The sequence below is a fragment of the Rhipicephalus microplus genome, chromosome 10 (genome assembly GCF_043290135.1).
Source record: "Rhipicephalus microplus isolate Deutch F79 chromosome 10, USDA_Rmic, whole genome shotgun sequence".
NCBI classification, from domain to species: Eukaryota; Metazoa; Arthropoda; class Arachnida; order Ixodida; family Ixodidae; genus Rhipicephalus; species Rhipicephalus microplus.
The window spans coordinates 51,227,698-51,245,878 of NC_134709.1; the positions used below are offsets into that span (position 1 = coordinate 51,227,698).

The window sequence follows — 18,181 nt, forward strand, 5'->3', positions numbered from 1 at the left end:
CAACTGCGCACTGAGGATCTGGCAGCTGTCCGAGCAGAAGGCAAGCTACAAAGGCGATACGATGAAACAGCGCTGTAAACAGAGCAGTGTCCAACGAGGCAAAATTGACGGAATTGCGCACGCCAGGGAATGCTGCTTTCCCGCCGACGCATGCCTTCGGCGGGAGTTTTCGATTGGCATCGGCTTCCACACCTGCAAACATCCGCGGCCGCCAGCTTCAGCGTCAGTGGTTCACCATCTCTACGGAGTACTTGTGTGGTTATTTTTTTTTTTAATGAAACACAGCGTTACTAGACGACATACAAGAAAAGGTATGCGCTGGACTGCTAGTTTCAATTGTATATATAGTTTCAATGCACTGATTTTAATTACATCCTTTTCATTTTATATATCATTTTTCTACATCCCACTACCATCGCAGAATGGTATCATACCACACCTTGGAGTTCATGAAACCATTCAAACCCTACATAACTATGAACACTGCATTTTGATCTTTCAATGTAAACACACAAGTTTCGCTTTTCGTCATTTGTTGCTTTGTCAACATGATAGTTTAGTGAAAGACTTGGGCAATATACTGGTCAAATTACCTCTTATTTATCCAGTTTATTTGCCGTTTATTTATTTTTCTATTGTTTCTGAAACATGGTTGAGTGAATTGTAGGTCTCAGAGCACCCAAGTCAAACAGCGTCCGACATTTCCTGCCATCAAGTTCATGACCCTGCCCTTTGGCGTGCAGTGCTTTTGTCCCCACTAAATATGTAAAGTTCTTGAGGTTATTGTATTTTTGAAGTACTGCCGTGATTCCGTGCACTTTATTAAAGAAGTTTAGTTGGTTATAATTATGATGTACACAAATATATGTCCTAGTGTGGTACAACTTCAACCTTTTTCTCTTTCGAATAAGTGGATATTTAGCTTAGTTCACGCCTCTGCCAGTAACTATTTGTTCTTTTAACTGTACATCTCTTCCTTGATTGCACTTACGCATGATTGATCAGTGCTCAAAGTGGGCGACGATAACTTGAGTACTGGTTTTTATGACTATATGTGGAAAAGTTCATGAGCGATTCTATTCCGTCAATGCAAATGATCCGCTGTGTAGCACACGGCACACATGTTACGCAGATATTTATTGAAAGGTAGAGAGAGTCACTGCTGAATTCAGCGTATGTTCCTTTAAAGTGCTTCCAACTCGATTTGCCTGGGCCAGAATAACAGAACGCAGGTACTCAGTAATTTATTTATTTATTTATTTATCGCGCATTTCGCTGCAGCGGAGGTGAGAAGTGGGACTTCTGCAACTTCAGTACCACGAACGCGCTCGTGTTGTTGTTGTTGGTTGAGTTCTCATGATTACGGTTCGCGGTATCACGAGCTGCCTAGATATGTACAGTTTCACTCCGAACGCTTTTTTTATACGTTAGCGAGCAGCAAAACTACAAAGAAGCATAACCTACTGTTAATGTTACAAAAGCACACAGAAAGCCTCGCAGATTAATAAGGCAGTGCAGTGAATCTTCTTCTGAAAGTTTCTAACGCAGCATCTCACACGTCGGATATTAGGGGTGTTGGAAAGCTATCCGTCTATATATGTCGATTGGAAGAAGCCATCGTTCATGGGTCTCTGTCTCTCTCTCTATCTGTTTATCCCTCTTTGTATCTCTCTCTATCTCTCTCTCTCTCTTTCTCTCATTGTATTCTCGAAGATAGATCCTACCATGTCAAGTAAAGACGACTCAACTGCCGTGTTCTAAAAAAAACAATAAAAACTTCAGGCCACCAACCCGGAGGAACCATGTGGTGCTGGTCACGCAGGACTGGGCAATATTGCGATAGTGTTTCAGAGATACTTTTGACTATCTGTATTGCTGTATTGAGATACTTTTCAAAAATGTATTTGTATCTCAGTAGTGAAATACTTTCACGATGTAGCGCCCGTATCGCGATACTATCCAAGACACGCGCAACTTTTTTTTTTCTTGGGGGGGGGGGGGGGTGAGCATAGACGTGTTTACAATAAGAATAAACTTTGTTTTTTTTTGCTGTGACCTTGGCAGTCGGTGGTGAGGTATGCACCCACCATTTTCTACATTTCTGCTGAGGCCGAAAATGACTCCTACCTTCTTGAAAGCAAGCTAGTCACTTTGTACCCGCATCCCATAGTGCACCTTCAGGCAGAACTACGAAGTGTTTGAATGGTCGCCTGCTTGCGCTTGCCAACATTCTTATACTGCCATATTTAATTCCAGTAGTGATATTTTCATTGCGAGGCGCATTGTATACTGCACAATGAGCGCCAACCAACATCGTTGTTTTTAAAATGTTTTCCCTCATACCGATTGAACGAGCAGTTCTTTTCTTTTCTCTCATTCTTTTTTTCCTCCTCTTTTTTTTTGTGGTGCCCATTTGAAAAACCGGAGCTTATCACGGAAGCCACGTACCACCCAAATAATTCGGTGTGTGGTGTCGTGTCAAATCAACGACACTTTTTTCCCCAAAGCATTTCTGAAAGACGCCAGCGTGGCCACACAGCGATTGGAAGGAGGTCTTTTTGCGTTTACTTTCTCGTTCTTTCGTTTTGTTCGTTCTTCTCTCTGCTTTTTCTCTGTTTCTAGGAAACACTAAACCTTCAACTGGAATTAAGCGCTCGTCTTCATTGTTTATGTGTTCCGCTCCTGCTTCGCCCTAGGCCACTTTATCAAAACTGGAAACCAACTAGCCTCAACTGCTAGTCTGCTAACAGAAGGTCGTTGAAGTAAGCGCTGCCATTACAGCAACAGCAAGAAATTCGGGAGTCTTACCTTCTTTTTTTTTAGTCAGAGACACATGCTGACCACTGTGAATAAAAGCATACCTTTTCTCAGTTTGGTTGTTTATGGTTCCAGCGCTTCGCATTTACTATGCTACTACTAGCATAGCTAATACTATTTCCGCCAAGTATCCCGATTTCGGTGTACAATGTGTGTGACTCTTGCTCTCATACAGCTTAGTTTTTTATTGCAACTGATGTATGTAAATATGTCGTTATTAACAAGTATGTGCAGTGTACGCCTCCTTTGTAATGCCTGAAAGGCACTCAGAGTACGGTGACAAAATAATGAATTCATTTAATTTCACGCTGCAAATAACAAATGTCTGTACGGTATATGACTATCCCCGACATAGAGCAAAGTGTTTCAGCATATGTTTTGCTTTATATGTATTCCAGAATACTTTTTTCGCCTGTTTGCAAAAGTATCTATGAAGTATCCCGTCAAGTCCTTTACAAATGTATCTCAGCATCGGTATTTTAGGCTTCGAAATCATGTATTTCGACATATGTATTCCGGAATACTTTTTTGGGTATCTCTGCACAGCCCTGAGTTCAGTCCATACGTCTTGAAATTGTTTTACCACTGAAATTGAAATTCATTTGTCAAATATATGTCGGTACAAAAGTATTAAGGCTAAAAATCATCCCTCCGATACTATCGCTGTAATTTTGTATCACGATACTGCCCAGCGCTGGGTCGCAACAAAACGCTCTGCAAAAATCAAAAGATGTATTGGTATTCCTTGGTTGCAGAGCCTCCCCGCCAAGACATGAACACGAAGGTTCTCACGGCGTTTCCAGCACTCATGGTAAAGAATTTCAACGCGTTATGACGTGAAATGCGGTTCTCCTTCCTAAATGTTTTTTTTTCTTTTTTATGGAAACAAGTTTCTCTCATGCATGTAACGGAAAGTCTTGGCGAGCGGATCAACCACCTGGTGAAGGCCCACTTTCTTCAAATGTACTGGTAGAAATTCTGTAGCGGAAGCAGTTTTTAAAAAGAGGCAATTGTGCCGCAAAGGTGAACCAATGAATGTGATAGTAAGAAACTAAAATAGAACATGAAGAACGACACCGCTGAAGTACAAAAATAGCGCTCAAGAAAAACGCGCAGGCAAACCCGTGGGGCAAGCGTGAATTAACAGCCCCGCCACGGTGGTCTAGTGGCTAAGGTATTCGGCTGCTGACCCGTAGGTCGCGGGTTCAAATCCCGGCTGCGGCGGCTGCATTTCCGATGGAGGCGGAAATGTTGTAGGCCCGTGTACTCAGATTTGGGTGCACGTTAAAGAACCCCAGGTGGTCGAAATTTCCGGAGCCCTCCACTACGGCGTCTCTCATAATCATATGGCGGTTTTGGGATGTTAAACCCCACAAATCTATCAAAGCGTGAATCAACAACCGTCGCAGTTACGTCCTTGTGTTTGAAGAAAGCGCTGCAAGTGTCGACAATGCGGGGCAGAACGCGACGCTCTCAGATATTTCTTTTTTCTTTTCAACTGCGGCGCGTGCAGACCCTTCGTGTCCCGTGCCACGCGGTGGCGTCTTACGCAAGGTGTGCTCACTTTTCTTTGTTTTGTTTTGTTTTCGTGCCACATTGCTAGTGGGTACATAAAGCGGGCACCTTTTTATTTATCGCTCACGGCCAGTTTACATATTTACAGAAAATGTCAGAAGGCCGCGTGCTATAAAACACGTTCAAGCTCCTACGAGACCCGCGTACCGCGCCAACGGTAAATGTCGTATATATAAACAAAAAATAACCAGATCCCACAAACGCCCGCACAGACATACTTTAAACAGACGCATATGTTTTATATAACCAGTTGCTTAGAGTTTCGGTAAACATGCCACGGGGATATTATAAGAGTACTATTAGCGTCAAAGGAACCCCAATCGGCAAGACAAGTGTGTGTGTGTGTGTGTGTGTGTGTGTGTGTGTGTGTGTGTGTGTGTGTGTGTGTGTGTGTGTGTGTGTGTGTGTGTGTGTGTGTGTGTGTGTGTGTGTGTGTGTGTGTGTGTGTGTGTGTGTGTGTGTGTGTGTGTGTGTGTGTGTGTGTGTGTGTGTGTGTGTTTTACCCGCTTTTTACCTCAGACTAAGCCTGCATCTGTTACTGAAAATAATCATCGTGATAATCGTCACGACATTGCTTTGCATTTTACAGTACACGTGCTTAGTAAACATGTTGCTTTTGACACTACATACAGAGCGAGCCAACTTACGGGAGTATATTCCTAAACCAAGTTTAAAGGCGTATGTTTTCTTGCAGTTCCTCATCATACCAAATGAAGGTAATGTAATTTTTTTCCTTCATTTGCTTACGCTAAGCTAGCATTCTCTTAACTGTACATTGTAACTTCAAAATTAAAAACACAAATAGTGTCGACATATCAATCAAAGTTTAAGGCATCTTCCCTAAGGATGCTCAGCCAGAAGGTGATGTGGATCTGGGTGGCCTGCCTCGTTATCACTTACTCTTCCTTCTTCCTTTTCCTGTTTCTTCCTTTCTTTTTTTCACTGTTGTTCTACGTTTATATTTACATGTGTTTATTTCCATTTCACTCTTTCTTTCTTGTTTTCCCTTTCTTGTACTCTCTTTTTCATTTCTTTGTTCCACATTCTTTCCATCTCTTTATTTCTTTCTGTCTTTCTTTAATTCCTTCTTTCATTTTCTTTAACTTGCTCGACATTTTTTATCCGATTTTACTGTCTCTTTCTGTATCATTATGTTTCTCTTTCTATCTTTGTATGTATTTCTGCCCTTTCTCTTCACTTTATATATCTCTTTTACTTTATTTCTATGTCTGTGTACTCGTTCTCTTGCCCATCTGAGTCAGTAATTCATTACGTTATCGCATTGGTATGGTTAACTCCCCCAACTGTGATAACTTCCATTGTGTAGAAACTCTCGACCATGTCCTGTGTCATTGTCCAGAATTTGAAGAAGATCGCCGGACTCTCCAGTGTGCCTTAAGGAGGCCGGATGATCGACCCTTTACTCTGGAGAATATCTTGGGAGCGTTGCCTTCAAGTACTTCAGCCCAGGAAGCCACACGAGCCGTTCTACAATTCTTGAGGGCAACATCCCTGTGCGACCGCCTGTGAAACATGAACTGTGTGTGCTATGTGCAATGTGTATCTCTTCCTCTCCTTTTCTCCCTCATTCCCCTCTTCCCTGTGTAGGGTAGCAAACTGAACTTAGTCTAGTTAACCTCCCTACCTTTCTGGTACTTTTTTTTTCTTCTCCTATTCTCTATACATCTCACGCCAAACGAATTGGTGCACTTGCTCTGAGAGCGAAGCAGAAGGTAAAGAGAAGTAAGTTAGTATGCACCGGCTCATAATTGTGATAGTGCTTCATGTTGTATATACGTAATCACTAATTATCAATTCCTGATATTTATTTTTCTCTTGATCCCTGTCATGAGTTTAAGAGACGTAAGCTAAAAAAAGTATTTCGTTAGAACTATACCTGGTTCTTGACCAATCCCTAAGTGTGGGTATGTGCCGCACATTCCAGGCTCTTCTTCTCAGTTTGCTCTGCACAAACTAACCGTCAACTGAAACAGCACTGCGTTTAAATGGTGTCATTACTACCACTATTTGATTGTTTGCTATAGTTACATACAGCGGCTGTTCACTGCGTCGTTTTAGGAGTGAAGAAACTATAGGGCCGAAGCTTGTCCGCCCACGTCAGTGTGTTTCCACGGAGACCGCGTGGATGTGAGACACAAAAAAGGTTTTAACAATGGGCTAATATTGATCAGACTTGTGATGGAACAACACAAAATACCTACTAGCACAAACCATTTATACTGGTTGGCGACTTCAACGTGGACCTCAGGAGCTTTGTCGTCGACTTTTTACGTCACCTTATTTCACTTTATGTCGCTCAATTTACATTATATGGGACAACGCTCGGTCAACGTACCGTTACTCACCCATATGATACCCAGACATTAAACCACTTGTTGTGAATAATTTCGTGGAGGAGGAGGAATAAACTTTATTATAAGAAACCAGCAGATTTCGCGGAGATGCGCGGATGATAATGGCGTCTCTCATAATCATATGGTGGTTTTGGGACGTTAAACCCCACATATCAATGAGATGCGCGGATTATTTTTATAACATTTCATGCTTGCTTTCACGGCATGATGTTAGCTTTATATTCTTTAAGTGACAACTGACAACCACATCTTTACTTGTGACCTTTATAGTTTGGTTAGGTATGTGTCAGGTAATCACGGAACTCAGGTCCTTCCTTCAGATCCTTCTCCAGAGGATTCTTCGGAGAGTGCACCTTAATACATCCTCCGAAGAAAGTTGTACCGCGTAGTCAAAACTGTTTGGAGAGAATATGCTTCTTATTGCGTTCCCTTATCTGTTGCGTTTCCTTATATCGCAGTCATAGGTCGGCAAACTCACTCGTAATCGACTCACTCTTACTCATATCAAGCCGTGAGTCAGGGTCTGAGTATAGTCCGGGTGAGTAAAATTTTGAACAGTTGGAGTCCGAGTGAATACGTTTGAAGAAAATTTTCGCGAGTCTGAGCTCGAGTGAGTCCAAAGCGCAAGATATATTTCATGAGCGAGTCTGAGTGAGCTCCACAATTTTCGCCGACCTATGATCGCCGTACTTTTTTTTCAGGTATCTACAAATTTCATTCATTACAATAGCCAGACGAACATATATCAACCAAAATGAAAAGTCAGAAGTATACTCAACTGAAACAGCAACGAAATTTTATAAATTAATATATGACAAAATTCATAAAATATTTTTCTAACCGCAGGAAAATTAAGATCATTTCACAGTAATCACGCATTCCCAGGATGCTTTTACCTTCGTGTTCCTGGCGATGCAATAATTGCTCCGAGGTCCGTGAACACTATTCGCTTCCGAAACTAAGATAAAAATGCGCCTTAGCTCTTATAGCCTCACCAAGAGAGCAAAAAGTGCTTTTGTGTTACAGCATGATCCATCGCGATAAATTGTGGCATCAAGTTGAACACCACATTCTTATATTCTTCGGGCTCTGCGGCTTTGTGACAGGTGAAGCTCTCCGGCAAGCAAATATATCGAAATGGAAGCAAGGAGAAGTTTCAGGTAAGCCTTCATTGTTGCAGAATATGGAATGCTAAGTAAGATATTTCTGTAAATTACTCTAAACGTCGATTTTTAGTTCCCAAAGGTCGCTGGATCGAGCCCCGGCTGCAGCGGCTACATTTTCAATAGAGGCCGTAATGTTTGAAGCCTGTGTACTTATATTTTGGAGACGTTAAACAAATACAGATGGTCGAAATTTCCCGGGCCCTTCTCTAAAGCATCTCTCATAATTATATCGTGTTTATGGGACGTTAAGCGGCCGATTTTATTATGTTTTTTTATTGCCTTCCTGTATTCATTTGTGGACATGCTGGCTTCAGTGACTCAGTTGGTGTTCTCTACAGTACCAACACGCCGTGTTGGGTGAAGCTGTCTTCTTTTTGAGATTTTGATTATCTACTACTCAATGTCGCTTTCAATTATATGATTGCTCGCTTTGGCCTTCTAAAAACACATGACGGGATGTTAACATCACACTTTTAATCTCAGTGGAAAATCACGTACAGAGAATACCCAGTGTTGAATTTAGACTGTGTGTTATAGCATAGAGTGTCTATGCAATATATACCAAGGCAAATTGCCCAGTAGTACGTCGTGTTCACATTACACGTATTTTAAACTGGTATACAATGTAAATATAACCCGTAAGGCTCCACACAAAGTGTATATATGGCATGTACAGTGCTATATCATGGTAATGTATAGCAAGAGGATTCACACGAAAACTGGTTTTATTACGAGCGAACCCGTGCTCAGGTAAGTATAGGAGACATAAATGAGATCCGCTGAAGCGTTCACCCAAGCGTCTTGTCCCAAACACACTTGTCTGGCACCTTGTAGGCTCTCTATTTGTCTCGAGACCGTGCACGAGTAGCATGCATCGCGAAGCCACAGAAAGCATGTGCAGGCCCGTGATATTCTATTAATAAACCCTTAGCTTGGAGGTAACCCTGTCGGCAGGAGTTTCTCCAGCAGCACTTTGGCTTCACCGGCGACGTATGTAACCACCTGCGGTTCAAGAACAACCACTGTGATTAACGCATTGCGAAACACGTTTAACCGCTCATAACACTCTTGCATGCCCGTCATCATAAGAGGCTCAATGTGCGGCATGTGAAATAAACACTGCGGTAAAACCAAGCCGAACGTGGGTCTAGCCTCATTAAAAAATACGAACATGTAACCAATAATTGTGAAAAGCTTCAATGCCTCGTCGGGTAGAACCCACCGCCAAACAAAGGGGTCGCACGTTTGAGCTTTCGCTGGTTGACCGTTTATGCGGAGTGCCTGGGTGGTGATTTTCGTATTTATCGGAAAACCCGGAGACATCAGTTATGTTTCATTCAGTGCTATCCTTATCAAGACGGATTTTTTTTTTTTTTTTTGCTGAAAACCACAGGGCCCGTCCATGCTCCTGCGCACGTTCACCGAGCCTCACAGAGGAATGGATAACTGTGCGAGAGTTCGGAACCGACACCGAAGTAATTTGAATTTTCGCGCGACAGTTGAACACTACTGACAGCAGATTGATTGATATGTGGGGTTTAACGTCCCAAAACCACTATATGATTATGAGAGACGCCGTAGTGGAGGGCTCCGGAAATTTAGACCACCTGGGGTTCTTTAACGTGCACCCAAATCTGAGCACACGGGCCTACAACATTTCCGGCTCCATCGGAAATGCAGCCGCCGCAGCCGGGATTCGAACCCGCACCCTGCGGGTCAGCAGCCGAGTACCTTAGCCACTAGACCACCGCGGCGGGGCTACTGACAGCCGAGCAGTTTAATAAAGAGCAGTGAGTATTCCCAGCCAGATGACTCTCCACGCATCGAAGTAGTTTCGTGGAGAAAGCTACAAACAAACACCTTTTTGGACCGCATGCCGTATCTTTGCATAGTTATTAAACCTCTATGCCAAACATTTGGTTAACTCGCGCGTAAAGGGACTGCATTTGTGCTATTTGTCTTATGGTTTTCTTTCTCGCATCTGTGCCTTTTTACTGGCACATGTGAAGCCAGAATCCAAATACTGTATAAACACACGCGGTGATGCATCTGTTTTTTTATTGCGTCATTCCTTTTTTTCTCGGTTCCAACTGGCATAGAACTGTACAGTGTTAACATGAGAGCTTGTCTGTAGAAGTCCTTTATAGGATCTCGAACATATAACTATTTTGCCACTCCCCCCAGCCCTTGTTGTTGTTGTTGTTGTTGTTGTTGTTGTTGTTGTTGCTGTTGTTGTTGTTGTTGTTGTTGTTGTTGTTGTTGTTGTTGTTGTTGTTGTTGTTGTTGTTGTTGTTGTTGTTGTTGTTGTTGTTGTTGTTGTTGTTGTTGTTGTTGTTGTTGTTGTTGTTGTTGTTGTTGTTGTTGTTGTTGTTGTTGTTGTTGTTGTTGTTGTTGTTGTTGTTGTTGTTGTTGTTGTTGTTGTTGTTGTTGAAGGCGATGATTATTATGAAGAGGATGTACCCTACGCAATACCTACAGCAATGTCCGGGGTTCCATATGCCCCCGTTACGCTCCACCATGCCACGGAGTTGGACACGTCAGTTCATGTGTGCCAAACCGCGTACAACACTGGGAAGCCTGCTGTCCTGCTTAAACACCCGTACCAACTCAATCTGGTCGTGACAGCATGCAAGGCGACCACGGTTCATGGTGTCCTAGACTGATAACTTCACTTACGTACTCTTCAAATGAACTAGCGCATTCTATTTATTTAAACGAAAGTATTTGCTCATTCCCTTGCAAAAAATTTAACTCTGGTGGCATACAAGTTTACTTCCAGTTGTCTTCCTCACGTTTCTTTTGCATAATTGTTAAACGCAGTATTAGTAAAGCTCCCTCATATCTGAACACGGCGCAGCAGATAATGTGAAGGTTATGGAAAAGGTAACATTTATTTACCCTCCTTTATTTTATTTTTCTTCAGGTGTGATTCAGATGGTGAACTTGACCAGCGATGCGGAGAAACTTATCACAGCACGAGTAGGCTACCGTGGCAAGTTGAAGTCCTTCAACTTCACTGGTGGATATCGACCTGCGAAGGAGTGAGAATTGGCACTATTTGTGTCATCCATGCGTCTCATGCTGCGAGATCACGCTCAGAGTAAAGTGCTCTATACATGCCATTACAAAGCTGGTGATGCTCAAAACCAGGTGAAAGCGAACGAACAAGAAGGAGAAGGAGTAACATGATGGAAAATCAGTGGAGTCGACCCGGCGCGCGTCCTGTTTTCTTATCCGACCCTAGGTGAAGTGATATTAAACACACTGCGTTCGATAGTAGTGGACGCAGTATATGAGACGTATCGCGTTCCAACGTGGACCCTTCCAGTTAGAGCGCCTCTGGAGGCTTACAAGCACTGGACAAAGAGCATCCAGTGCCTGCTGTATGGACTCGGCGTACTTCAGCCCGACAAGCCAAGTGATCAGAGCACTGTCAGTGATCGGAGCACTGTGAGGATTGACTTATAACATAACTAGGACAAATAAACTTTAAATACACTTAAAATAACCTCACGATCACCAAAACCGTTTGGGAAACGTACAGATGAATTTGAGGCAGTGTTAGAGGAGACGCCACCATCTAGCCGAGCGAAAAAATTCCCCTCCCCTTTCACTTCGCCATCGCTGCGTATCTACATCTGATGAGATAAACAAATAACCTGATGGGAATCGCTGCAGAATATGCGTATCTGAACTGCCGAAACTAGCTGAAAGTCGATAAAACGTTGGAAAAGTGGCGCCTATGTAGCACGCTGCGTTTGCAAAGGTACCTAACTTGATCGTATACTTGCGCCGGGAAAACCCTGCTTGCGTACCTATGAACATTGGCGTTACCAACGCTTTGGTAAACGGAGTAGTGGAAACCCTACTGATGTCAATTGCTGGATGCCCGCGCTAGGCATTTGTTCAGGTATCACAATATTCGAGCTGCCATGGGTTTCTGTCTTTTCATTCTAAGTTCTAAGTTTTTATTTGTCCCTTTTGGCTATCGTTCGTTTTCTTTCTTTATTCAGATAGTATATAATTCATAATAAGTAACAAGAACTATTTGGGTCAGAACGCGAACTATCTAGAAATGTGCGAGCGCGAGATAGCCCGAAGCACGCAGTGTGGATGTATGTGGCTGGCAGAGCTCCACGGAGACAAGTTCGCAGCGCTAAAGCAGACGAGAAACCGTGAAGCAAATGTGCAGTATACGTACACAATTTTCCGTGGAGAGTTTACTAGCTTGGCACTCGTGATTTTTCCAGTCTATCCCACAGGGTGTTTGCGTATACTTACTGATGCGGCGAAAAAATGGTTAATGGTCAAGTAACCAAAAATTGGTTACTGTTCATGGGTAACGGCTGCCGCATTTTGCAGTGCAGTGCACGCTCTAGTTCCTAAATTCTGTCAACCGCTATTTGCAACCAAATAGCTGGTGGTGTACAACAATCAGACGGCATAGTTCGCTTTATGATGTTGCCTTCTTCCTTTTGTATTCCTTCTTTCATTACTTCTTTCCTAGGCCTTCCCTGGGCCTTACACAAGGCCTTACAATCCTAGGCCTTACGCGCCTCATGAAACGTTAAAGCTGTCTGTTGCAATGTCAACACGAGTGATGTGAAATTTATTCCGGCGGTGACGTCATTCTTAGTCTGAGGTATTAGGAGTCGGCGTGTATAGGTTGTGTGGCCAGATTATGCGACTACTGCAAAACGCAAAACGAGTCCCCATCGCAAACGAAGGACGCGTGTCGGCTCCACGAAAAGGGGACGCAGTACACACCCACGCAGGGAAAGCAAGGCGACTCCGTGTGGTTGCATCATAGAAGAGCGGGATCGCCTAAGCTGCCTTCTCACTTAGTACAAAAGGGGAAAGATTCGAGCTGAACGGGAAACACAGTTGCGAAGACGGGCTGACGCGACACACAGCCGCCTGGATTCAGTGTTACTGTTCGGCGTCCGCGCGTGCCCTTTGAGAGTGGCGTAAGAAAACGGCTATTTTTGCAACCGCTTGGCCGGCTGTGACCGAATGTTGCTTTTATGTGCAATCATCCTTGCGTCACAGTAACCGCATTCGTGGTGTTCAGGTGAACCAACTGCCCGCTGCAAAGGATGACCGAATTTTTTTAGTGCTTGCAAAGCGCACATCGCTGTTCGTACACACGTCATCAGTGGTCAGGGCCTGTGAACATTCTCATCGCTGTTGGTGCGGCTTGAAAGATGTTCTTACAGCAGGAAGGTGCTACGAAGGACCGACTTATATGGTTCTTAAAGGAGGAAAAAGAGAAAAGTGAGCCCCGTAACTGTCTGCATCAGGTGCGACACCTCAACAGTAGCTCACAAGGGATGGGGGTAAGGAGGGATTAAAAGAATAGGAACCACTCGACGAGAGCTCTTGTCAGCGTCAGGAGATGGCGTAGGGTGAGCCCAGTGCGCCAGAGCTGCGCTGACGCCGGAGATCGTGAGGGCACAACCAGTCGACACGAAATCCAGTGAGCGGGTCCACGTAGGACCGACTACAAATAACTCGGTAGCCTTTCCATTGTTCCTTGTAGTCAGTCCTTCACAGCATCTCCGTACCGTGAGAGCATCGTCAAGCCAACATTAACGTACTAGCCTCATTCGTAGCATTCTTCAAAAAGCTGTTTCGTACACGGGCTAGCTACTGGTGGGAGGTCGAGCGTGGCCTCGGTTGCCGCTGGACATCAAGACCGACATTAGAGGTTTGAAAGGGAAGAGTAATGACACGTGTCACGCAGTGAACCAGTCTCCTCGCGTGTTGTAGATTGCGACATGCTTTTGACCAACGCCGCTTCTGTCATGGAGTGTTCGTGCTATTGGCTGTGATGATTCGAACCACCCAAGTGCGATTGACTTGTTGGAGAACTCCTTGTCTAACCGGGGAGTGAAGAGATGATGTTTTGATCGTGAGATGGAGTGGAGGTTCGGGCTTGGACCCGGGCACTCGCCTGAGTGTTGCAATAAGGTGGGCCCTTTACCGTACAAGAAATTTTCCTTCGCACTGCCACCATGTACTCAAATAATGGATTGGAACGTACTTGGGACCTCAGATACGTTTCCTTATCTAGCGTTCAAGCTAGTGGAGGAAAGAAGGAAAAATGTGTCTTTCATAATCATATGGTGGTTTTGGGACGTTAAACCCCACATATCAATGAGGAAAAATGGAAAGAAATTAACAATCAACATATATATTAGGTCGGGGAACAAACGAGGGTTAGCGATATATATATATATATATATATATATATATATATATATATATATATATATATATATATATATATATATATATATATATATATATATATATATATATATATATATATATATATATATATATATATATATATATATATATATAGTCTAGTAGATCCTCCGTGAGCGGTCACAACGTGGTTTATTTCGACGTTTCGGCCTAGAGTCTGGCCTTCATATATATATGAAGGCCAGACTCTATATATTGTTACGGAGCTCGCAAACACACGGAAGAGAGGAATGAGCGTATTTCCTATATTTACATGCCAAAGTGACGCTTCAGAGCTGCCAGTCTCTCGCGCGGCGAGTCCACTTCTTTTTCATCGAACTGTTGTCCACGACGGTAGAGCCATGCCCACTGCCTCGTAATATCACCCCCGGCGAACAAAGCGCCGTCACGGCGCCCCTAAGTCAATCAGGACTGGCAGTATAGTAGGGCTTTAGGCGCGACACATGAACAACATCAGTAGATGGTGTAGCAGAGGATGAGTGCGGTTGAACGGGAGTGATGAGGTAGTCGACGTCGGTGACCTTGTGGAGAACTTTGTAGGGTCCTGTGTATCGTGGGAGGAGCTTCTCGCACAAACCTTCACGTCGATACGGCGTCCAGAGTAGGACAAGAGAGTCATCAGGGTAGTCAACGTCGCGGTGCGAGTCATCGTAGCGGACTTTTTGTGCGGCCTGAGAAGCACTGAGCCGAGTGTGCGCGATTTGGCGAGCGACGCGGGCTCGAGAAGCAGCGTCCTGCGCATACACCGTTGGTTGGATAGTAGCAGAAGGAAGGAGTGTGTCGAATGGCAACGCAGGGTTGCAGCCGTACAAAAGAAAGAATGGAGAGTAGCCGGCGGTGTCATGTCTTGACGAATTATATGCAAATGTAACGTAGGGGAGCATTGCGTCCCAGTCACGGTGGTCAGCAGAGACGTACATAGACAACATGTCTGTAAGAGTTCGGTTGAGACGCTCCGTGAGACCGTTAGTCTGGGGATGGTAGGCAGTAGTAAGGTGATGTTCGGTAGAGCAGCTCCGGAGGATTTCGTCGATAACTTTTGCGAGGAAGCAGCGGCCCCGATCCGTCAAAAGCTGGCGCGGAGCTCCATGCCGCAGAATGACGTCATTTAGGAGAAAGTCTGCGACGTCTGTAGCGCAGCTAGTTGGCAATGCACGAGTTATCGCGTATCTGGTCGCATAGTCGGTTGCGACAGCGATCCACTTGTTGCCTGACACGGACGTCGGGAAAGGTCCGAGCAAGTCGAGGCCGATGCGGAAGAATGGTTCCGGGGGAATGTCGATAGGTTGGAGCAGGCCAGCCGGACGGAGAGCAGGACGTTTCCGACGCTGGCAGCGCTCGCAAGCAGCGACATAACGGCGCACAAATTTATACATGCCAGGCCAAAAGAACCGTTGCCGCACGCGGTGATAGGTGCGTGAAAAACCCAGGTGTCCCGCCGTCGGTGCGTCATGCAGATGTTGAAGAATAGTGGCACGCATGTGTTGGGGAATAACTAACAAATATTCCGGGCCATCAGACTTCATGTTGCGACGATACAGAATGTCGTTGCGAAGGACATATTGACGGAGAGAAGGGTCGGAATGTCCTGAAGATACTCGCTGAATGACCTTCTTGAGGGTTGCGTCCCGGCGCTGCTCTGTGCCGATGTCGTGCAAATCAGATATGGCGAGCACACAAGAATCGCCTTCATGGACAGCGAGGCTAGCAGGGTCCACCGGATAACGCGAGAGACAATCAGCATCTTGGTGCAACCTGCCCGACTTATAAATTACGTCGAAGTTATACTCCTGGAGACGTAGAGCCCAGCGACCTAGGCGACCAGTTGGGTCCTTGAGCGACGACAGCCAACACAGAGCGTGGTGGTCCGTAATAACTGAAAACTCGCGGCCATACAAGTAGGGGCGAAATTTCGCTACAGCCCAGACCAACGCAAGACACTCGCGCTCTGTTATCGAATAGTTTCGCTCAGATGTGGAGAGAAGGCGGCTGGCATACGCAATAACACGCGTTTGGCCTCCCTGGTGTTGAGCGAGGACGGCGCCGATTCCGTGAGCACTGGCGTCTGTGCGTACTTGAGTCGTCGCAGACGGGTCAAAGTGAGCCAGTATTGGTGGTGAAATGAGCAGGTCGATCAGCGTGGAAAACGCAGCTGCTTGGTCTTGGCCCCACGAGAAGGGCACGTTCTTTTTGAGAAGATCAGTTAGTGGTCGTGCAATTGTAGCGAAATCGCGTATAAAGCGGCGGAAGTACGAGCATAAGCCCACAAAACTCCGAACATCTTTGGTTGAAGAAGGCAGAGGGAAATTCTTGACAGCGCTAATCTTGTCAGGGTCAGGTCGGACGCCAGCAGCACTTACAAGATGACCAAGGATCGTGATTTGTTGTCGGCCGAAATTGCACTTTTTCGAGTTCAGCTGGAGTCCTGCTCGACGAAAAACGGCTAAAATGGTCGACAAACGAGTTAAGTGAGTTTCAAATGTTGGGGAAAAAACAATCACATCGTCGAGGTAGCAAAGACAGATGGACCATTTATAACCACGAAGAAGAGAGTCCATCATGCGTTCGAACGTTGCCGGGGCGTTGCACAGCCCAAAAGGCATAACCTTGAACTGATAAAGGCCGTCCGGTGTGATGAAGGCAGTCTTTTCTCGGTCTAAGTCGTCGACAGAAATTTGCCAGTAGCCCGAACGCAGATCAATAGATGAGAAGTATCGCGCGCCATGAAGGCAATCAAGGGCGTCGTCGATTCGTGGCAGCGGATATACGTCTTTGCGGGTTATCTTGTTCAAGGCACGGTAGTCAACGCAAAATCTCCAGCTGCCATCCTTCTTTTTCACTAAAACAACAGGTGACGCCCATGGACTTGAAGAGGCCTCTATGACTCCTTTGGAGAGCATTTTCTCGACTTCTCGTTGTATGACCTGGCGTTCGGACTGGGAAACACGATACGGTCGCCGTCTAACAGGATTAGCATCGCCGGTATGTATTTGATGACGCACGAAGGACGTTTGCCCTAAAGGGCGGTCATCGAAGTCGAAAATATCTCGGTAGGTAGTCAGAACGTGGTGAAGTTGCGCCAACTGACAGGGCAGAAGATCAGGGGCGATCATCATCGTGATTTCGTCGCTAGGTGCGTTTGCTCGGCTGGCTGCAGTAGGGGACGAACAGTCTTCAGGGTCCAATGCCACGATGCTACATGCATCAAGTGGGGAAACGTGGGCTAACGAAATGCCTTGCGGGAGAACTTGGGTCGAACTACTGAAGTTAAGGAGCGGAAGCTGAACGTAGTTGTCCACAATAGTCACGATTGTATGCGGCACAGCAACACTTCGAGCCAAGAGCACATCCACCAATGGAGACACTATGTAGTCACCGTCAGGAAGAGCTGGTGATATCGTTAAGGCAACACACGTGGTGGCTTGCGGTGACAGCCGAACATAATCAACAGCGCACAAGCGGTGTGACGGTGAGGACGGCACAGGTCCAAGTCGAGGCAGTTCAAGTTGAAGAACGCCGGTTGCACAGTCGATGAGAGCAGCATGGGTGGACAAGAAATCTAAACCAAGAATTAGGTCATTTGGGCACTGCTCAATAACTGCAAAGAGAACAGATGTGGGGTGATCGGCGATAGTGATGCGTGCTGTGCACATTCCTGTGATGGCAAGACTTCTTCCGTCGGCGACACGAATAACGCCAGGGGCAGCCGGTGTGAGCACTTTCTTCAGGCGGCGACGAAGTCGGGCACTCATCACAGAAATATGCGCCCCAGTGTCAACAAGTGCAGAAACAGTCAGGCCGTCAACGTCGACGTCGATCAAATTTCGTCGTGTCGGCAGTACAAGGAGAGGATTTGAGGTCGGTACCGAGGATGCAGCTTCACCTCCAAGAGCTGCACCGCTTAGTTTCCCTGGTGAGAATTGAGCGGGGAGGTCGGGCGTTGTCGTAGAGGAGAAGGGGACGACGGTCGACGTCCTG

At 45.4% G+C, this 18,181-nt stretch overlaps 1 protein-coding gene across 1 annotated transcript in view; it reads left to right on the forward strand.

Annotated features, from left to right (window-relative positions):
• The first annotated feature begins 1,080 nt into the window (after window positions 1-1,080).
• LOC142774716 (uncharacterized) overlaps window positions 1,081-18,181 on the forward strand; it is a 35,191-nt gene continuing 18,090 nt past the window's right edge. Inside the window, exons 1-5 of the mRNA XM_075875625.1 lie at window positions 1,081-1,232; window positions 3,573-3,628; window positions 5,087-5,108; window positions 7,874-7,927; window positions 10,857-10,974. Coding sequence (XP_075731740.1) covers window positions 3,590-3,628; window positions 5,087-5,108; window positions 7,874-7,927; window positions 10,857-10,974 — 233 coding nt within the window. The 5' untranslated portion in view covers window positions 1,081-1,232; window positions 3,573-3,589. The remainder of the gene's footprint in view (window positions 1,233-3,572; window positions 3,629-5,086; window positions 5,109-7,873; window positions 7,928-10,856; window positions 10,975-18,181) is intronic.